At 39.9% G+C, this 22,928-nt stretch overlaps 1 protein-coding gene across 1 annotated transcript; it reads left to right on the top strand.

The window, feature by feature from the left end:
- The first annotated feature begins 723 nt into the window (after positions 1-723).
- LOC110560385 (prostate and testis expressed protein 4) lies at positions 724-19,908 on the top strand. Its single transcript, XM_060383395.1, has 4 exons — positions 724-790; positions 2,837-2,947; positions 3,638-3,705; positions 19,831-19,908. The coding sequence occupies exons 1-4, from the start codon at positions 724-726 to the stop codon at positions 19,906-19,908; spliced, it is 324 nt and encodes a 107-aa protein (XP_060239378.1).
- The last annotated feature ends 3,020 nt before the right edge of the window (positions 19,909-22,928 follow it).

The raw sequence follows: 22,928 nt of genomic DNA, 5'->3' as shown, positions 1-22,928 counted from the left end.
GGACATTATGTAAGACAAAGCTGAGGGTCGTGGAGACATGGTCCTAGATTTAATTCCAAAAGGGCAAGGACAGAAAATATTCAGGAACTCCTCAGATCTGCTCAGATCTCAAAAAGAAGCTCACTGGAAATGTCTCTAAAGAAGCACCCCCATTTCTTCTTTCAGCTTTGAGTGCCCCAACTGTAAGATCTGCTGGGATCCTCCAGATATCCCAGACTTCCAGGGTAATAAGCACTAGAATTTCCTAAGAAGGAAAAATGGAGCTGTTGGAAGATAGTAGCCTGGGGAGTTGCGTGTGGGCTGTTTGGCTCAAAATTCCCTTTTTCCTATTACTCAAAAGGGAGAATTTTCTAGCATTGAAATAAGCTGTTCAGGAAACCTTCATGTTGCATGTTCCTTTTCTGGAGGCCTTTCAGTTCAGTCACATTTGCCATTTCTGAATCCCAGGATGAACAGACATATCCCATTTAGTACAGAAAGAAGTTTCTAATGGACCAGAAGACTACATCACACACGTGCACACACAGAAGCTGAGATAAGGGAGGGGAAGCTATCTGAGTCAGCCTGTACTTCCCACTTTATCATACATCTGGTTTCTTGAAAAAGAAAAGGGCATTTCCTCCTTGGGCCTAGCTTGAAATTTTCTTCCTGTTCTCCAGCTTTATAAAAGAAGCAAGTAGTCGTCCTTTTTACAGTATCTGAAGCTACCTTCTATCATCCAACATGAACCCAGTGACAAAACTCGGCACACTGCTCATCCTGACTTTATCTTTTCTCTGCTCCGTGGAGGGTAAGTTTCCACACTGGGAGTGGAGTTACAGCACTAGCCTCTAACCCACTGCCTCCAAACTCACTCAGACACTGCAGCTCAAGCCTGAAGACTGAGGTTATGGGCATTAGAGAGATCACATGTGATATACTAATCAAGAAGACAACAGTAATTACAGAGAACAGGGCAGGAATTTTCAGATCTTCCATTTTTGAGTTTTTATTCATAGGTTTCCATTTTATTTTCCTTTTTTCTTGAAACACTGTTATACAGTATTCTATATAACACTCCTTCCCCCTTGTTTTTTTCCGATTACTTCTTCTCCATGTATTTTGCAGGGATTTTTGTTTGCCTGAATAAACTTGGGCTCTTCACAGCTCACTATTACTCACACAGGTCCCCTCCTATTTCCAAGGCTACAGTTACAATTTATGGCTGAAAGTACCCAGCCTCACTCATCAGGCGACCTCTCTTCTGAGCTTCTGTCTTTCACCAGTGAATGCACACCTCCCTCGAAAGTCAGCCTTGACTCAGAGCACTTCTTGACTAAATGAAAATTAATGGATAATTCCTTTGCTTTCTATTTATTAAATGTACTCAAAGTACATTGGCATTTCTATTTTGTCGCTCTTTTGATACTAAAAAATTTAAATTTCTAAAATATTAGAGAAAATGTAGGATTCTTCTTTTACCAGTTAAGGGTAAGACCTCTCTAACTATACCTCAAAAACCTAGAGTTCTAGCACATAAATTTGAAAGACATCAAGGAGGGCCATATGAGAGAGTTTGGAGGGAGGAAAGTGAAGAGGGAAATGATGGGATTATGCTATAATCTCAAAAATTAAAAAATATAAAGAAAGAAATTTATAAAATTTTTTCATGGCAAAAAGAAAAAGGTCAACTCGTGTTGTGAACAAGTGGCTAATGTTCATGATATATAATGATGCCCAATAAAAATGTAAATACATCAATAATCTAACAGAAAAATAAGTTAAAGAAATAAAAAATTCACCATAGACTAAATACAAACAAGTAGTAAATATACAAAAAAAGTTTAATCTCACTCTTTATATAATAAGAGAAGTACAAATTAAAAGTGTCAACATTCAGAAACTAAGTAACATGATAGTGTTCCAGTTGTAATGAGATAAAAATTGTTTAAAGATTGACTTCTTTGTTTTTAATAGCTGAGTAGTATTCCATTGTGTAAATGCACCACAATTTCTGTTTCCATTCTTTGGTTGAGGGACATCTAGGTTGTTTTCAGATCCTAGATATTACCAATAAAGCTGCTGTGAACATAGGTGAGCAAGTGTCCTTGATACATGGTGGAACATTTTTCGGGTATATGCTCAGGAGTGGTAGAGCAGGATCTTAAAGTAGTGCTATTCGCAATTTTCTGAGAAAGCGGCAGATTGATTTCCAAAGTAGTTCTACAAGTTTGCTATCCCACCAGCAATGGAGAAGGGTTCCCCTTTCTCCACATCCTCTCCAGCATGTGCTGTCACTAGAGTTTTTTATCTCAGCTATTCTGATGAGTGTAAGATGGAATCTCAGAGTTGTTTTGATTTGCATTTCCCATAAAGATTGATAACAAGAGAATGTATAGTTTTATATACTTTAGAGTGTGTCTTGAAAAATCTATCAATAATTTATTTAGCCAGCAATTCTGTTTAAATGAAATTATCTTACAAACACATGCAAATAACATTATATTCAAACCTTATTATATTGTATTTTGATGTGAGCCTAGTCTTTTGTGAGACATCACTCCAGCCCAACCTCAATATATTGTAATGAGTAATATATATATATATATTTATATTATAAACTTTGATTCTATCTTTTTTTACTTTGTTTTCAAATATAAGTAGGTGCCAACCAGGAAACATAAATAGTACAATCATTATTTTCGTATTCACAAAGTTGAATATCAGCTGATGGAGTAAATAGATAGTGTAGGCTATGTGGATCACTGAAGCCCCTCTTTGATCTTGTAATCACTTGTTCCCATAGCCCTACAGTTCATCCTAAATATCCTATTCTCTCACTACTCCACAAATGCAGGTCTGCTCTGTCGTGAATGTGACCGATCACACGATTTAAGGTGTCAAACAAAGCAAACAATATGTGAAGCAAAACCTGGTCACTCATGTTCTACAATATCATACTTTCGGGGTAAGTTGAGCTGATACAGACTCCAAAATGCCTCTAAAAGACTATTATTCCTTCTAGTGTCTGGTATAAAGAACTTAACATTGTTTGGCCTTGCTAAGTGATGAGACAATAAATAAATGTGGGAAGGAAGGAAAAGAGTACTTTCAAATTTACCAATGAGGTTTGGCATCTAGAGTCAGAGTCAATATGGGAAATGGGAAGAAGATCTAGTGTGAAGGGATTTTCCTCTTGACAGTGATTTTTAGAAAGTTGTATTAAGACAATCTCCTCCAGCATGCATAACAGGCTTCTTTGTTTTTAGGATCAAGGCATCTGTACTCAAAGCATTTGTGTATGTATAATTGCAAGGAAAGTCAGTTTTACAACAATGCGGAATTGACTTACATACTGTGCTGTGAGAAAAACTTGTGTAATAGCATATAGATGGAGAAGAATCTCTTGAAGAAGATCATCTTCGGTTCAAGATCCAAAATTACAAACCAACCAACATGAGGATCTTGCTTTCCTATGCTGTTTCCACACTACTCTGAAATTTCTGAGTTAGCAACAGAGGCTGTGTCCTTGACCACACCATTAGACCCTTAAAATCATGACCAACTGCAAAAACAATCCCATGCTTACCATGTTATCTTGCTCTTCCAGTTTTAATGCCTAAGCCATAGACCCAATGATTTTTATTTTCATCTCTAGAATCTGTGAATGCTGCTGTAGGTAGCAAGAGAGACATTGGAAATGTGATTAAGGACCTCAGATGGAAGGTAATTTTTGGATTGTCAGGGTGGGTCCTAATTGCAAGTACAAATGTCCTTATAAATTGGGGGGTGGTAGTTGACTATAGAAGAGGAAATGATTATGTAATAGTGAGAGCAGTAATTGGAGTGATATCCCTTAAATGGATCAAAGGGTCATGAGCCAAGAAATACAAAAAGGCACCAAAAGCTGAGAAGGGCAATAAAATTAATTTTCTTCCGTGCCTCCTGAAACCAGCCACGCAGCTTCTTGATTTTATCCCCACAATATTGATTTCTGACTTCAGAGTTCTACAAATTGAATAAATGTATGTTGTTTTTAAGCAATTAAGTTTGAAGTCATTTGTCATATCAGTGATGGGAAATTAATACAATCCCAATAAGTGTCTAGTAATTGAAAGTGTTGGTAATCGTGACTCTTTACTCAAGGAGGTCAATGGAAAATCCTTTGTTCCAGACTTAGGGTGAAAGGTTAGTCTCTAAAGCTCAACCTCACATGATGCAGACAACTCTCAGATGTGACTTTGAAGCTAATAGTTCCCTACCACTTTGTGTTCTAACAGATGAACTTACAGTTTCTCACCAGTTCATAAGCTGGCTGCACCTTTCTAGCTCTCCTGTGGGTTAGTTTTAGTGCACATAGCTTGGGCTTGGTTTTATTATGTGAGTGTTTCTATATTCAGGTCCTAATTCTATTGTGGGAAGTCCACAATGTGCCATAGAGGGAAAATGTCTATTATTATTTTTCTCCATAGAGTAAACTTTTCTATTATGTTTTGCTATAAAACAAGCTATCCACCTACTTGTAATGTTATAGTACTTTGAAAAATAAAATTTCACTGCTATATATTAATCTCTCACACAAAAAATTCTGATACCAAATGTATGAGTTTCTCCACACAAATGAATCCTCCACATCTCCACTGGACACTGGTAGTGTCCTACAACTTAACTCACCACCAACTGAGCCCACCTAGCATGTTATATAACTCAGTTATATAACCTCTGAAAAGTTTCCAGAACTGCAAAAGTCACACAGTCATAGAAACTATCTGCAGCTGGCAAAAGCATGCCTCTGCTAGAGCATGAGACAAATCATAGTCAGCTGCTGTGAGGCAGCCCCATTTCCCCAAACCTGGAATTAAAACAAAAACATGTTCTTATCATTTTTCTTTTTTTTCTTTAAGAAAATGAAATTTCAGGATTCTCACTACACACTATAATCACAGAAACTCTTATTTAAGAAGCAATTAATTGGGGCTTGCTTATGAAAGGGTTAGACTAACTTTGTAACCTGTATGTCTTCTAAAGCCTATAGTTTTGAGTTTAGGTCCAGGTTAAGCTAAAGCCTCTTAGTACCTTTCCAGAGAATGGAGAAATGTGACACTATCTGTGAGGACAGATATAAAAAAAGCGAGCAAGCAATGACCTTCACTCAGCAAAAAGAAGGACCAGACCCTTGTCTTCGAGATAGTGTTTCTTAGCAAACAACTCAGATGGCCTCAATCCTTCTTCTGAGTAGCTCCTGACCTCCAGCCAAAAGTCTGCAGCCCAATCTTCAAGGATGAGCTAACCACTCCTACCTTCAATTGCAGCTGCATCCCCACTTGGCAGGACTGGCCAAGCTTGAGCACCTAAGACTAACCAATTATCTTACTTTATAGCTTCATCATCCAATCCTAAATTGCCAAAACTGCAACTTCAAATTTCCCGCAATTTTTCTTTTAAAAACCTAAGGCCTTTGTCTCCTGGTGCCTCTCTTTGCTGACCGGCAGGGCTGACCCCATTGTGCAATGGTTAAATTAAAGCTCTTGCTTTTACATCGAGTTGTGGTCTGTGAGAGTTTCTGGGAAGGGCGCGATCTTCAACTCCTGAGCTGTGAGGCCCCAGGTCTTACACTTACAGTTTCAGCAGTTTAGTTCATTGTAATCATGGTGGAAGACATGATAGCATTCAGGCAGGCATGGGGCTGGAGAAGTAGCTGAAAGTTCTGCATCCAGATCCAAAACCACAGGAAGAAAAATACTCTGAGCTTGGAATGGGCTTTTTGAAACTTCAAAGCTCATCTCTAGTGACACACTTTCTTCAACAAGGTCACATTTCCTAATCCTTTCAAATAATGTCACTCCCTCATGAGCAAGTATTCAAATCTATGAGCTTATGGGGGCTATTCTAATTGAAGCTGTTGCACGGGAGTAGGAAGGCTTTGCCACTTTCCCATAGGTCTGACGCTAAGGTTCTTACTATGGACAGCTCATGTCAACACACACTTTCATTCAGGACTTTACATGCTCAGAGCTTCTTCCACCACCCTCTAAAGATGGGGAAGAGGGAAGCTGGGGCCAGAGAGTCAGCTCATTGGTTGACAACACGTGTTGCTCTTACAGAACACACGAGTTTGAGTCACAGCAATAACATGGTGGCTCACAACCATCTGTAACCCTAATTCCAGGAGACCTGACAGCCTCTTCTGGCCACCTTGTGCAACAGGCATACATACAGGCCACATATATACACACAGGCAATACATCTATACCCATAAAAATATTTTTAAATCAACATTACATATTAAAGAAAAAAATTGTTACGTATGAGTTAGAGTCAAAATTGAAAGAAGTTTTCAGTGTGTATAGTAGAAAAGAAAGGCTGAAAAGGCAGTGACTTAAAGATCCTTAAGTTCTTTTGTTTTTTAAGAATCATCAAATTAAATTTTTAAAAAAGGGCAGAAAAGGGCAAATAGCAAAGGATACAGGTGAAGCTGGGAAAGTGGCTCTGCAGGCTATGTGTCTATTAATAAGCATGAGAGCCTGAGTTTTCCCTAAAACTGGTGTAAAAGCCAAGCACCGTGGCACATAGTGTGCAGCTCCAGGGCTCCAGTGGACTCAGGCCAGTCCTGGAAGCTCTCCAGCCAGCTCTTCCGGCTGAATGAGGGAACTGCTGTAGCCTTGTCTGGAGGTGGCTAATTGCTTGTCCTTCGAGATCTTTACTGTCCTACCAGCAAATGCTCACAAACACCAGGTGGTGCTGTGTAACTTTGCCTCTAAATCATCCCTGATTGGCCGATAAAAATGCCTACACCTGGGTTGGGCAGAACAGGGCTAGGTAGAGCTAAGGTTTGAGGGCTTGGAGGACAGAAGGATCATGGGAGAGAAGAGAAGGGAGAGAGGTACAAAAGAGGAGAAAAAAGAGAGTCACCATGGGTTAAATATGTACTAGAAGCACGAGGCTGGGAGGAGCTTGTTTTGAGGATCAGTGACTGGGGAGAAGCAGGGCCAGAAGGAAAACTAAGTATAAGTATTTATTAGATTTTGGGATTAGAAAGGATAGTTTAGGAGATTAGTCCAGTGTAGAGGTATGTTAAAAATATAACAGGTGTCTATATCTTTTACTGATATGATAGCAGGTTAAATAATTAACCCCCATAATAAACATGTGTATTATTAGTAGCTATTAATAGCCAATCTATAACAAATTGGTGCTCAACTTAATAGCAATTAAAACTCAAGCTTAAAGCCTAAGAGGTCCTGGGTCAAAAGCACTTGGGCATGCCCACAGGCAAAAGGCAGCTTGCACCAGGGAGGCAGGGACAAATGGAGCAGAGTGAGCATGGCTAGGTGGCAAGTGCTCAGCCACAGCTACCTCTAGCTGGTCCCATCCAGCAGACGCAGACCAAAGTGGCATGTGAGGGAGGGGCAAACTTCCAATGAACACAGAGCCAGTGGGAACATATAATTCCCACTTAGTTTACACTATGACTCCTGGAAAAACTTTCCCAGAGATGGCAGCCCAGTCTGGGTCTGCCCTCGGGATGTAGTGCAGAGAACCCAGACTATTGCAAAATAATTGATTAAGGCTCTCTGATTAGCCTACCAGTATCCTTAGGTGTGGAGCTCCCACGGGAACTGATAGGTACTCTAATTACTGGTAATTAATTAATTTTATAACTTAATTAATTAAATGCATGCCTTTGATGTGAATACTTGAAAAACAAAGACAACAGATAGTTTTCTTGTGATCTTGAGAACAGCCTAATCTACAAAACAAATCCAAGGCAGCCTGGGCTACACAGAGAACCCCTATATCTATGAAAGAGTGTATTTAAACTCCATGCAACCTTGTTCTAATTTATTAACATGAAAATGTTTATATATTTAATGATAGTATTATTCATCTCCTTTGAGGGAAACCAAAATGCAACAGACCTGGATAAAAATTGCACTGCTAAACTAAATCAATCTATACTTATGATAACTTCAAACTGGAGGACAAACTGGGGGGAAGGGAGAGGAAAGGGGGAAGTACGGATAGTGGGGGGACAGAGGAAGAGGAGGAGAGCACCCTAGAGATACAAAGTAAATAGACTAAAATAAAATTTAATTTAAAAAATGTTATTATTAGCTTGCGTAACCATTTTTTCCAATTTCCTGTGGGCTCACAAGAAGATATCCTATACCACAAAAAATCAGCAGAGAGCAACATCCCATTCCCTTATGGTGGAAAAGATAAATTTTGGATGTTCCAATGGTCTATGGATGTTTGTTGTCATTTAAGCAAGTTGGTTACAATTTATTAATATCTTGATCATGGAAAAAATAGATATAGAAACATAGACTCAGGTATTCCTCTCTTTCCTCATCTTTTCTTTACCTTTATTTCTCCCTTAAGTAATAGGAAAGTGGTTGAAAAGAAAGGAGGAATACAGGGATATCGTTTAAGAATAATAAGATAAAAAGGTAGATTACTGAATCTAGTCTTCAACTTAGAGCTATTACTGTAATTCTCCAATAAGGTTATTCTGTTTACATTGTTATGAACTACTGTGTATTGATACAGATGTAAGCTATTCATTGGTATAAATCTTGGTATATTTATATACACATATATACATATATATGTATAAATATTTCTACTCTTAGATAAGGTGTTGTACTCATACGACTCATTTATAAATACAAACTTTACTTCCAGTCCTTTTAAAAGCTGCAATTACAAACTGCTTAGGATACTTTTTAAAAAATGCAAGTTAACAGTTAGTCAATCAGATTCATGGTCATGTCAGATACCAGGCTAAATTTCTGTGCTAAATTGCACAGAAATATACATCCTAGGTTAAACAGATAGTAAATAGCTAGAAACAAGCAACATTTGTCTGTCGGATTTACTATAGATAAACAGACATGAGCATTTAAATTTTTTCTTTATTAATTTAAGTCCTTTTTTATTTGAGGCATGTCAGATCCTGTCTGAAAGAGGGGAGTGTTGCAGGATATTTGATCCTGTTATGAACCCTGAGATTCTGAAAACCTTTCTCTAATTGTGGTATGGCTCAGTTTTTAACACTAGAGCTTTCTGTTTACTCTAAACAAGTACTTGTGGTGTGGCTCAGCCCTAGCACTCACCTTTAATCCAAGAGCTAAATAAAGTCAACCATAGGTCAAGAGGCAGAGCAAGTAAGCAGCCCATGGGGAGTGAATATAAGTAAACAGAAAAGAGGGACATTGAGGAGGAGGACATGTAAGACAGCATGGAGATGGAGCTTTTTCCTTCTGGGACATTGGCTGAATAGGGAGATCAGCTGGGTGCTTTCTCTGCCTCTCTGAACTAGTAGGCTTTCACTCCTGCATCTGGCATCTGCATCTGGCTCTTGAGTCTTCATTGGTAAAACTGAACATTTGGGATTTTGTTTGAAAAGAAAACAACAGGGTAGGAAGTGGTAGAATGAGTTGAGATAAATGTCTTACTGTATCTTGTAAAAGGTACTTTATTTGGGGAAAAACTGTCTTTACAGAGGTAATTAACTGGGTGAACCTTTAATGTAATAACAAATGTCCTTAAAATATTTAAAGAAGACACATCATTTTGACCTGAAGACTCTCTGCTGAACTTTGTGCTACAGATAAAAAGGAATATTCTAATTAACCTTTTCCTCTCCCTCCCCACTTCTCACTCTTCTCTATCAGTCATGAGGTCATGCCAAGGATCTGTGAAAGTTAAGCAACTTCTTCTTTTTTCCTTTTTTTAATTAAATTTTTATTTTTTTACATTAATTACATTTTATTTGTTTTGCATCCCAGCTGTAGCCCCCTCCTTCATTCCCTCCCAATCCCACCCTGTCTCTCTCATCTCCCATGTCCCTCCTCAAGTTTACCAATAGGGGAGGTCCACCTCCCCTTCCATCTGACCCTAGTTAAGCAACTTCTTTAACACTAAGCATTTTGCTGCCCCCAGCCCTGTTATTTTTTGACTAGCTGATTGTAAGGTCTAAGACTCAATAGGGAAATAGAAACAAAACATTTGTAATTTGCTACAGTGAAGAGTCACTTCAAAGAAAAATAATGTAAAATAAAAATAAAAAGTGGAGACATCTACAGAGAGAGGGAAAAGTTGTGTGAAAACAGCCAAACCATGCTGCACTGACCCTCTTAGAATCAGAACTGCTCCTGCAGCCAGCCTGAGTTAGGACAAGGCAGGAAAAGATTCTTCCCTACCACCCCTGAAGGGAGCCTACAGGAGTTAGATTAAGCAAGGAATAGTCTCCCCACAAGGGGGAGCCTTTTAGACTGTGAGAAAAGAAAATTAACATTGTTCTGAGCCATGCTTTTCATGACTTCTCTATCCTTTCTCCCCTTACAAAGATTTGCTGTGCAGATATCCAGCTCATCACACTAAACACTGTGATTCTTAGGATGCTATAGTGTTTCTCAAGGTCCCTTTATGATTCTGCTGCGTTTGTCAAGGTCCCCGTACTCTCTAGCAATAATACTCACTATAGACTCTTCATAGAAATTAAAAACTGCATTCTCTGCCCCACACTTTTTTTTAAAAACTAAGGCGTAAAGAAAGGTGCCTGCATCTTCAGGACCTCAGTAGGTTGCACTCAGGGGTGTGTGGTATTGTGGTCCCTTGAGCCTATCACTGTATCCCATTTATCAAGAAGTATAACTCGTTTTGATCTCCTTAAGAAGACACAATCATTTTGTTGTGTCTCATAGGGTCTTACCGCTCTGTCTCCAAAAACAGTTCTGCTTCATGCATAACCGACATCCTCTTTCTGGAAGGCCAAAGGACAAAATGGGGCTTGTCACCTGAGCTGGTCACATGCCTCCCAAACAGAGGACCGGTCTGTGCAGCACATTCCAAGAAATAATGCCTGCCTGTGCACTAGCTATGTCAGTCAGGTACCCCTGGAGATAAGAAGGAGCATGCACAAAATAGGATTTCTGTTTTCCTCCAAAATAACCAGGTGTGTAACCATCGCTTAACATAAGTCATGCTAGTGATGAGTTACAGAGCCCCTTTACTTTGGACCTGCTATTTTCTTGAGATAAAGAAGTAATGTGAGGTAAAAGATGACATAATAATATATAATAATGATAATAATAATAGATTACTAGTCATATTGTAAAACCACAGATTTTGGCTATGGTTATAAGGTAAAACATCAGTTCATTGAGAAATATAATCAGTTACTTCAAATGCATCTTATTAGGCAAAGTATCAGGAAATCCAAAGTACTGGTGGATTCAGTCCAAATTTTTGGCACACTGAATGCCAAGCCTTCAAATTTTGCTCTGCGCTCGGGAAATGTATGACGACGTTCTCAAGCAGTCAACACAATGCATGGATTTTTGTGAACCACAGTTTTCTACTTAAATCTTAGATGCATTTTCTAAACATAATTCCTTTCCAAAAATATTTATTTTATTTTTAAATGTTATGTATATGTGTGCATTTGTGTGTGTGTGTGCATGTGTATGAGTTTGCGTACTTGTGAGTGATAGTAACTGAGGAGTCCAGAAGAGAGTGTTGGAGCCCCTAGAACTGCTGTTACAGGTAGATGTGAGCTGCCTGGTATGGGTGCTGGGAACCAAAACCATGACCTCTGCAAGAGCATTACATGCTCTTAACCACTGACACATCTCTATAGCCCTATAACATGATTCTTAAAGGAGTGCGCTTTGCTAAAACTATCAAATATAAATTTCACTACATCTAGATTATGTAATGCACATTATCATTGAATAAACTTCTGTTTCTAAAATCATATTGCTTCACTTGTATTTTCCAAATATATATTTATGTAAAGAAAAAAAAAACAGAACTCAACCAAAGAAAAAATTATACATGAAGGAGGATTATTCCACAAGATGCAGACAGATGAGTACTTTTTTTCAAGGCAAATTATGAGTCACTTTGCTTAATATGTAGGAAATTTGTGCATGTTTTCAAAGACTGTCATTTGAAAATGTGCATTACGCAATAACATGATAACAGATTTGATGTATCAATGGCTGTGTCATGAGAACAAAGTAGTACAATAGAAAGGTATACTTTTTTCTCAACAAAAATAACCATTTAAAAAGAAGTTACAATCAGATTCTAATTATATTCAGGTCTAATTATTCAAATCAGATTATAAAAGCTAGTTATATAGTAGTATATTTAATAGCAAGAAAATCACACTGGTGGTGTTTATTAAGCCATGTATGGCAAGTACAACAGATATAATGTGTGTGATGGTTTGAATAGAATAGCCCCCACAGACTCATGTGTCTGAATGCTTGGCCCATAGGGAGCCACACTACTAGGAGGTGTGGACTTGTTGGGGTAGGTGTGGTGTGGCCTTGTTGGAGGAGTTGTGTCATTATGGAGGTTGGCGTCGAGGTCTTATATATGCTCAAGCTATGCCCAGTGACACATTCTTTCTTTACTGCCTGTGGTTCAAGATTCAGACCTTTCGGCTATCTCCAGCACCATGTCAACCTGTATGTTGCCATGCTTCCTGCCATAACAATAGTGAACCAAACCTCTGAAACTGTAAGCCAGCACCAACTAAATGTTTTTCTTTATAAGAGTTGCCTTGGTCATGGTTTCTCTTCACAGACATAAAACCCAAACTAAGACAATATACCCAGTTAAAAAGAAGAAATATTCATTTAAAAAAAAAAAAGTTTGTTTCATCAAGCTATAGCTAGGTGAATTGAAGAGGATGGAAAACCTATAAAACAAAATTTGGAGAGTAGATCTACTAATTTTCCATTTATGCTATGGTAATGGATGATACTGAGGCTACAAATGCTTCTTACTTTCCATTTTTATAGAATTATTGGTGATTAACACAACTTAATGTAGAGGAATGTTAATTCAGAACATGGCTGTTCTGGCAAGAGATCACATCCAAAGACCCTTTAGGTCTGAGTGATCCAACTGCTAAGAGATCACATCCAAAGACCTTATAGGTCTGTGTGATCTGGCTGGAATACAAACATGTCTTTAATCCCAGGAGAAAGATCTGAGCTCAAGGCCAGCCTTGTATAGAGCAAGTTTCAGGTAAAGAAAAGCTTAGATCCAGGTGTGGTGGTACACGACTTTAATCCCAAACAAAGGAGGTAAAGATGATTTGTACACAGGAAGCTCCCATATTTGAAAGTGATATTTAATTGAGTAGCAGAAATAGATACGAATCAGAGAAAGAAGTGACAGTAGTATACACTCAACTCTCACAAAAAGAGAGAGGAAAGGGGAGTTACTTAAGGGGCAATGAGAGAGAGAAAGGAAGCAGTTTTACCAGGATAGTAATAGAGAGATGGGTTACAGAGACAGAACTCAGATGAATAAAGAAGGAGCCAGAAAATGAGAAGGAACTAGAAGATTAAAGCAGATTGCTGGAGTAACTTTGATGCCAGTCAGAGCAATTCAGAGTCTGAGAGAAAAGCCAGAGTGAATAAGTTAGCTGGTAGAGGAGGTTGAGCCAGAAGAGCTCAGTTGAACCAGCCAACCCAGAGCTTAGCAAGAACAAGAAAGAGTGATGTTGTAATGACAGGTTCATGGGACCCTCAGAGACCACCAGGAGGCGACTCGATGCAATTGCAAGAGAGCTTTATTACAAGAGCGATCGAACTCGGGACCCAAGGCTCTCTGACACAGCAGTAGAGAAGTGGGACCCCGAGCTCTGAGTGAACAGGATTTTTAAAGGGAAAATCTGTGATCCGGGGGCTTCCATGGCAGCAAGCAGGGGGCCACAAGTCTTGGCGTTATAGAATTGGATGAAGTTTAGCAGGGCGGGGTGACCTTTTCTGAGGCATGCAATCACAATGGCTAAGGCATATAATCACAATGGCTATTTTTCTAAACCATATCTGAAACATTGGGGGAAATTTTCACACTCGATTCTCAACCCATTCACATTGGTTATTGCCAGGGAGTTTGTCTCTGTTTTCTATGAAGCATTTATTCTGTTATATTTCCTGGAGGCTGTTGCTAGGAGAGTTAACTTTGTTTTCTGCCAGGTGTACATTCTGTGATATTTCCTGGTACCTGAAATCAGTTCCCAGTCAAGATCTTTATTTCAAAATGGAGTTATATTCAGGCTAACTTAAACTTTTCAATGTTATTAAGCAGTAAATTTCAGAGGCTGAAAACATTCTAGGCCTAGTATATATTGTAAGGAGGCTAGAAGCTTCCAGGACTAGGCCTGGGTTAGCAGAAGAAGGCAGTAAGCTTTTGAGTCAACAACTGAAACAGTTGAGTAAAAGTTCCTTTTACATATGGCGCTCAACATGGTTGGTAACCCTGGGTGATTGAAGAAGGAAGCTCACAAACGTTGCAGAAGCAGAGGACAGGAGACACCTGACAGAAAGCTGCAAAGGAGAAATTCTCCTGGGATCATCTCAGAAGACCTTGGATCACTGGCGGCCTCGACCTTGTTCACAGTTTCAGAGGTTAGTTCATTATTACCATATCTCTGAGCATGGTGGCACGCAGGCAGGCATGGTGCTGATCTGTAAGCAAAGAGGAAAAGACTGGGCTTGTTGTGAGCTTCTGAAGCCTCAACCCTCCCCTACCCCCCGAGAGACACACTTCTTTCAGTAAGGTCACACCTACTCCAACAAGGCCTATGGAGAGTAATGATGACATTCTTATCTCGAGTGTTCTCTTATCTCCTCCCAAATATTGTGCCTCTTTAGTGTTCCGTTCCAGTCTGGTTTTCCCCACCAAGCCTCTCTAAATGCCCTCATGTTGCTAAAATCTGACCTGCTTTGAAATTCTTCAGCTTCTTCCATCACTGAACATCTAAAGCACACCACTGTAGTATTCTGCCATTCTATTGTGGATGGTCTCTCCTCCCATTTGTTAGCTCAAAAAATAATGATTCCTGAGACTCTTTAAATATACAAATACCTAGGTGTTGGGATTCAGGCGACTATATAGTGGAATCCATAAAATCACACCATGCAACAGGTCTTACTTTCAGTGTTCACTGGGGGGAGGGGGACACAGAGACTGCCTCTGGATGAGGGGTGGTGGGAAAAAGACACAGGGAGGAAGGGACAAGGTCCCTTTCTAAAGTGATGCAGCGCATGCACAGGGAGGGGAGATAGTGGAAAGCGTGTCGCATTGTGGCAGCTGATGATCTGTCTGTCCCTGGAGCTGGTCATGGAGGGGCCTGATTGCTAACATCACTCTCTTTGGGTTATTATAAAAAAGGAGGAGCTAGAAAGGAGTTGATGGTGAGGAGAGGATGAGGATGTTGTTTGTGCCCTCAGGCAGCTTCCTGCTGTCCAAGGGCACTGTCATTCTTGGGGTACTGTTGATCCTCACCATCAGGGCATAGTAGGGAATTGTTAGGGTCAGGCTCTGTAGCCCACGATTGGTAATCCTGTAAGAGTAACTGTTAAATTGGTTAGATTTTTTTTTAATTTGTCCTTGGAGGAATGTAGGGAAGTTAATAAAGCAGGGTGCGAATAGTAAAAGCAGAAAAATGAGAAGAGGGCCAGGAAGGGCCGAATCCACTTCCATATGAGGTTTTCAAAGGGCCCAAAGATTTGAGGCATCGAGTTGTTCCTTTCTTTTTTAGAAGTCTATCTGGAATTGTTGGATTTTGTCATTTACTATACCAGACTGGTTGACATAGAAGCAGCATTCCTCTTGGAGAAAGAGGCAAAGCCTACCTTTTTCATCTGTAAGGAGATCCAGTCCCTGTTGGTTTTGAAATACCACTGCTGCCAGTGAGTCAGTTTTTCCTTAAAGAGTATGGTTTGGGCCACCTGCTGGAGTGATGTCCCTGTGCCACAGGGGTTATGAGGATAATCAACAACCCAATGTCCCTCTTGATGGCACTTTGAACATGGCGCTGGTAGCCTGGGGGGATTAGGACAGGCCTGGGCCCAATGACTCTCCTGACCACATTTGTAACAGGGTCCCAGTGGTCCTCAAGCCTTAGGAGGCAAGGGAGCCCAGGCAGTTGTCAAAGCCAGTCAGACAGCTTTGGCCAGCATTTGATAGTTTTACTTGTGGGCTTTCTCATTTCACTCATGGTACACCTTAAAGGCTAGCGCTAACATTTCTGCCTGTGGAGTTAGGGGTCCTTTCTCCAAGTGCTTAAGCTTGGCCCTAATGTTGGAGGAACACTGGAAAAAGAAGTATTCATCAGGAATTGTTTGCCACGATGGTTCAGGGATAGAGAGGATGGAGCTGTAGTTTTGCTACAGTCTTTGTGTGGGTCTATCAGTTATGTTCAGGCCTCTGATTAGTGCTAAGTGCAAAGCGTTTTACTGTTCATTTTAATGCAAGTGGTAGGATCAGCAAGATTTGCTAGCCTCTCTATAAACTGTATTAAAAGGTTTGCTTTGATTTTAGTGCAGAAACGGCAGACTTAAAGTTATGCTAAAGATTGCAGTTGGTTAAGATGTTGAGCTTTACCTAGTGTCTTTGTTTAGGTTTCTTTAAGGTTAAGCCTAGGATGGGTAACTATGAAGTTTGCCTATTTGCCTTAAAATACATAGTTCTAAAACATGCATCTAAGGAATATGCCAGAATTAGATTATAGCATTCTGTTTTATAGGACACAGTTTAGAGCAGATGATAAAGACAAAGAGTAATTCAGATATGCTGGCCCTCAAGCTTGTCAGAGATCTGATGAATATGGCATTTTAACATGTGTAAGCTTATTATGACAGAGTCCCAAACCTGGCAGTAGCTCCCCCAAGGTCTCCGAGAAGATTTGGGCACAATGACAGATGACTGGGACTCTGGATTGTGGTATGCTAACCACTGGTCAAAAACTGCCTCAACTGGCCACTGCTAAGGCCCAGCCTAAACTGTGGACAAAGTCGTGGACACCTGGAGAACTATTGTTTCACATTTCAAGAGGCAAGGTGAGGAAAATCTCTCATGTTCCTCTTTCCACAGAAGCAGTCTCTCATCTTCTGTGCCTGTTCACCACCTCTGTTCAGGATGCCAGGAGACCACAGAAGCCAGGGACACTGCCTAGGTGATGGACTAACTAGTCATCTCTTTCATTTTAATTGGCATATGGATTGGTATATTTATTTATCTTATAATTTATCCTTCTCAGGTCTCTGATCACTTTGACGGCTATGCTAAAGCTAATGATAGTTTTGCAGCTAAAGAGCAGACAATTAGATCCACTGTTAGCTCATTGATCAGTTCATTAGCTAGCTAGAACTACTAAGTACTAGATCTCTTATTTAGAAAGAAAAACAGGTTTGCCTTGCTCACGGGATTTATGTTAGTTGCCTGTGTCTTAAGATAAATAAATGAATAAAAAAAATGGAGCTTATGTAGGGACTGAGGATATAGGAGTTTAGGTTGTAAAAATCTATAGAGTGTTATTTGGTCTGAGAAAATGTTTCAGGGTTAATAAATGTAAAAAAGATTGGAGAGTCTAAGTAGATGTTTTAAGGTATATAATGATGAGTTATAAAGATATAAAAATAATTTAAAGCATATTAAAAATGGGAGATACTTTAGATTTCTCCCCTCTCTTTGCTACTGTTGTGCTTATGTTATAAGATTTCAGAAGTTCAGAGTTTTGGCATTAATCAATAGAGTTCTGATAAGTTGATGGAGTGACTGCTTATTATTCAGTCACCAGCTTGAGATTTTAATTTCCTTTGGTTGTCTTCTGGAGATAGACTTAAAGGTGCTTCTCATCATGTTAAAAACATCTATTTAATGTGTATATCTGACCCAAAAGTCATAACTTTTAGTATGGTATTCTTAATATCTTAATATCTGCCATTTCTGGGGTAGACGTTGACACAGCAATATCTTAAACCTATTCCTTCTAGTTACTTTATAAAGAAAAATCCAAGCATCCAAGGTTTAGCACTAAAGCCAGTAATGTATTTCTGCCTAACTTTCCAGTGTGAACATGGAGATGGGGGCTAAAAATAGATGCTGAGTGTACGAGAAATAGCCAAGCTCCACTGGTGGCTGTTTACCAACAGCTGTGCCCACAGAAGAAGTGTTAGAGTTCCAGACCGTGGACACACTTGTTTATAAAGGTTATAAAACAAACAGTTGACTGATACTTATTCAGTGGGATGCAGTTTTACCTGTTACTCTCAGAATGTTATATTAGATTTGCTGAATATATATTTCCTTTTGTGTACCAAAAAAATTCATATGAGTTTCAGGATGTGACCTGGATCTGGCATAGCTCAAAAGGATCGCAGATGAGATTTTCCCTGCTCCTTCCCATTTAATAGACAAATTTTAACTACAGTCTCCAATCTGAATTTGTCTCAGCAGATTTTCACCTGTTTGACTCTGTTCTGGGATCAGCTATGGACTGCAAGCTGAAATCTGGACTTCCTGGAAACTGACATGATTGCTCCCTACCTTTTTGGGTAGATCAACTAACCAGATGCTTGGGACTGCCCCATTGCCCAGCCTTTGACTGGCATTTCAGGCTTTCTAGCCCCTGATGCCAACGGTCCAATTGTCAGAACTGAAGAAGCTCCAGAAGATGATGTTTGTCCAAATCCCACCTAGTAGGATAAGTAGGATAGTAGGATAAGTTAAAAGGGGCTGGCTCCCCAGCATTAGCTATTATCTTGGGCATCTGCTTAGCTGAAATGGGAACTAATATTGCAGCAACTGGGCTAAAAGCCTAGAGAGACACTAGAGGAAAAGGATAATACTTCTCTTTGCCTTACTACCCCTATATCCACTCTGAAGGGACCCCTACTCATTTTGATTTTTATCTTTGGGACTTGTATTTTAAATTGCTTGATGGCTCTCATGAAAAAATGTTTGGGAGCAATACATTAATGGTACTCAGATCCCATTATAAAAAGGTAAATCTATAGGATACAAGGGGTCATATCTGGAAGAACCAAGATTGGGTCTTCAAATGATCATGGGAAAGGGGGAAATGAGAGACCAATCAGCAGCTATTAATATTTAAGGCCTGAACTAAGGCTAGCTGGGTGGAGAAGTCCAGTAATGCCCTGAGGGGAAGAACCCGCCTAATTATATTCTTTCCCCACCCACTAGAGATACAGTTGCTAGGAAACTGGCTCATCCCCCTAGGGAGGGACACCAGATCATTAATGGTCTGGGGACCTTCCTATATCCAGTCAATTCAAAATGTAGCATTTTGATCAATAGATGCGTGCCAGGCAGGAATCGCCCCTGCCTTGGGCATGCTGGGAGGGACCAGAATCTTTAAATCACCCAACTAACCTGAGCATGGGGCTCTTGGCTCTCACCGTTTCAGTGGTAGGGGGTGTAAGCCCAAGCTGCAGCTTGTAATGATTTATAATAAAAAGAACCTCATGTATTTACAGCGGAATCTGTTTATTCCTGGTCTTTTGGGGTTCGTGAACTGGGGCAGAACAGCACTTATCTTCCTCACATTTTACCAATTGAATTCCCCACACTTGTCTCTGTCCCAGAATCCCTTTTGCCTCCAGATATCCCACCCCATTTCCTGCCTCAGCCATAGGCCATAGGATTTTAATTGACAGGTGTTTCATCCATACAATGACATGAGATTCCTTTTATATATACACACACACACACACACATATGCGCGCGAGTACATGTGACTGAGTTTTTGGCCTCTGGGCTACATTAGATTAAGAATGGTCTCAAGCCACCCATTACACACACAAACACAAATGTAAGCTAATGAGAAAAAAAAAAAAGATTGGCATAGTTTTCATTACAGTCCTAATCCTTCTCAAATAGCACCACTCCTTGGTGACTAAGCATTCAAATACATAAGTCATTCCTATTCAAACCACCACAGGGGTCCAGATTACACAGGGTCCATGGACAGAGTTTACTCTGCAGGTACCTATGCCGTGTGACTTATCCTTTTAGGAAACCTCATGTGGCAGTAGTGTTGACGACAGATTGATCCATTCAAGATATAAGGAAAAGCAGGGAGCCATCATCTAATGAGAATAAAGAATAACAATACCACACTGTGTCTATAATGTATTGAGTTATTTGGTAGGTACTATGCTAATGTGCATTTTCTCTCTTACTCACCACTCCAAGTTTATCCAATCTAACAAAGGAAGGGTGTTGTGTAAAACAAAAATTTACCCTCAGTTCTCAAACATCGCTTAACACACATTTATTTATTTTATTATTTTATGTTTATGAGTGTTTTGCCTGATGTATGTGTCTGCACCATGCCTGGTGCCTGTGGAGGTCAGAAAAAAACGTTGGCTCCCCTGGTACTGGAGTACAGATGGTTGAGAGCTGCAACATGGATGCTAGGAATCAAACAGGGGTCCTCTGCAAGAGCAGCAAGGACTCTTAACCCCTGAGTCACTTCTCCACCAACGCACTTTTTTTTTTTTCAATCTAACTGCTTACTCTCATCCCACAAGGGTATCTCAAGCTATCTCCTGGATACATACCATACCTTAAGCTCCATGATTTGAAGGACTGGTCCCCAGTGGGTGAGTATACTCACTGAAAGGTGATTAGGTCGGAGGGCTCCAACCTCGTCAGTTGATTAACCCAGGGAAGGTTCATAATTTGATAGCATTATTAGGAGATGGGGCCTGGTTAGAGGAAGTAGGTAACTGAGGACATGCCCTGCCCTTCTTATCTGCCTCTCTATCTCTCTGATTGCCAGCTGCTCTGCTCTGCCATATACACCCAAAATGATATTCTGCTCCCCCAACCACTAACAGTAGAGCTAAATGAGCATGAGCTCAAACTTTTAAGGACAATAAATCTTTCCTTCATTTAAATTTCTGTTAAGTAATAATAGCAACAGACTGACTATTAACACCCCCCCCCAAATTCAACATGCTTAAAACTTAGCTCTACCTCACCCAGGAATATATTTTCATTCAGCTGCACAAACCAGAAACCTCTGAAACCTCTGAATGAATAAACCACACTCTCTCATGGCTCAGAAAATTTGCATTCTGGACATAGACAAAAAATACATCTCTGTGTCCTCTTCTTAATATCCTGCCCATTACCACCCTAGCCTAAAGAACCACAACCTACACCTGGAATATGCAATTATCTCCCATTCAGATTTCACATGAAACCATGCACTCCTCTAGTCCATTATTCTCCATGGGAGAAAATTTCAGGAGTAAACGTGTTTTATAGCATGCCCCAATTCTGCTTCAGACACCCAGTTCCATAGCTCTTTGTATAAAGTCAGAATTGCTCTCATTGACCTACATAACCTACCTCTTAATCTCAGCTCTACCACCTACCTTTTTTCTAGTCCTCTTTCTGTTTCTTAAATCTAAGTCTCCTACCTGCCTAGGTCTTTGCATATGCTTTTCCACTACCTGTAAAATATCTTTCACTGCACCTCTGCCTTCCACATCCTTCCACTTTCTTTCAGTTCTTGGTTCATGACATAATCCTGAGTCTCCTTGTTATTAGAAGTTCTCAATGAACAATTTTCCTCCCCTTAATTGCTATCTCCCCAGCCTCTTGTGTTTTGAGACACAGTCTCATGTAGCCCAGGCTTGCCTCAAACTCAAGATCTTGCATTCTCAGTCTCACACTTGATGGATTTTTATTAAACTATCAAATCATCAAACCATTCCACAGTAAATTGTATGAATGCCCAATAAATAGTTATTGGATAAATTATCAAATACTCACAGGACTGAGCAAGACAATTGAATTTGATGACTGTTAAGATTGCTGGCAACCCTCAAAAGCAGCCTGAATTTACAAATGAGACAGAATTCAGGGTATAGAAACTTAGGAGCAACTGAGCAAGACAGTGAAGAAAAGAGGCTGGATAGACAAACTGACAGACTACAGCAGCAGTGTCAAGAGAAAGTTACTTATTTTCATTTTGCTGTTCTTTGTCTTTAGTGTCACTGCCCTATACTGGGAAGACAAAGAAGAAAAAATTAAAAATTATAGAAACATGATATATTCATAGAATATAGCTGAGGGCACTTAAAAATGTCAACAAAGGGGTAAGATGAGCAGAAACATCATACAGGACTGGTTAACATAAGCATGACCATGCATCACTTGAACCTATGAATAAAGATGATGATGGGTTAAAATCCATTACACCTGGTTAGGGGCAACAAATAAAAGAGAACTATGTGGCACTCAAAAGTTAAGGAAAGACACTCACTAGAGGGAGTCACCAAAATCCAGTAACTTGGCACCTTTAAAAAGTAAACTCTAAGGGAGATAGAGGTATTTCTCTTCTTTTGTTTGTTGTTGTTTTTTTCTGGGGACAGTGTTTGGTTTTTTTTCAAGACAAGGTTTCTCTGTGCAGCCTTGGCTGTTCTGGACTCACTTTGTAGACCAGGCTGGCCTCGAACTCACAGAGATCCACCCACTTCTGCCTTCCTGAGTGCTGGGATTGAAGGTCGCACCACCACACCCGGCTGAGATATTTCCAGAATAAATGAAACTTAACATAAACTGACCGATCACAGTGAGCAACTCTGAATTCCGACTTGGAGAAGCAGGTGAAAACTTAAACAGTAGATATTAAATCACATGAACTATCATGTATGAAGCAAATGTAGTTGTAGTACTGTGGTTATGCTTCTTCATCTGCAGGGCAGCAGAGCAGTCCTACCAGAGAGAGAGGATCTTGAGATCAAGGCCAGCCTGGGCTACATGGCAAGCTCCTACCTTGAGGTATAGGGTAAAACTGAATGTCCAAAAGTAGGTTTAAAAAAAAAAAAGAATCATCTACCCTGGTTTGAGACACGTTAACTGTAGGTTCTATGCCAAAGAAATGTTCATGCAAGCATAACATGAAGACAGGATATGGTTCCTGAGAAAAGAATGTACTTCAAGGGGAAGTCATTCAGTTTTCTTCAATAAATTCCCAAGTGCCTCAGAGAGAGAGCAAAGAGACCCTGAGAAAAAGCTAGGTAGGTAAGCTACAGGACTAAGTGTTTGGAAGAGTTAAGCATTCTAGTTTTTGATTATGTACGAGTGCTCAGTCTGCA

The sequence above is a fragment of the Meriones unguiculatus genome, chromosome 1, assembly GCF_030254825.1.
Source record: "Meriones unguiculatus strain TT.TT164.6M chromosome 1, Bangor_MerUng_6.1, whole genome shotgun sequence".
Taxonomy (NCBI): Eukaryota; Metazoa; Chordata; class Mammalia; order Rodentia; family Muridae; genus Meriones; species Meriones unguiculatus.
The sequence above is the reverse complement of the archived record's forward strand: the minus strand, read 5'-3'. Positions and strand labels throughout refer to the sequence as shown.

Excerpts from the sequence above, each read along its gene's own strand:
- LOC110560385 (XM_060383395.1), top strand. The coding sequence starts at position 724 with ATGAACCCAGTGACAAAACTCGGCACACTGCTCATCCTGACTTTATCT. Across the intron at positions 791-2,836 it reads TTTTCTCTGCTCCGTGGAGG|GTCTGCTCTGTCGTGAATGT; the intron begins GTAAGTTTCCAC and ends CCACAAATGCAG. Across the intron at positions 3,706-19,830 it reads TTAAGGACCTCAGATGGAAG|GAAACCTCATGTGGCAGTAG; the intron begins GTAATTTTTGGA and ends TTATCCTTTTAG.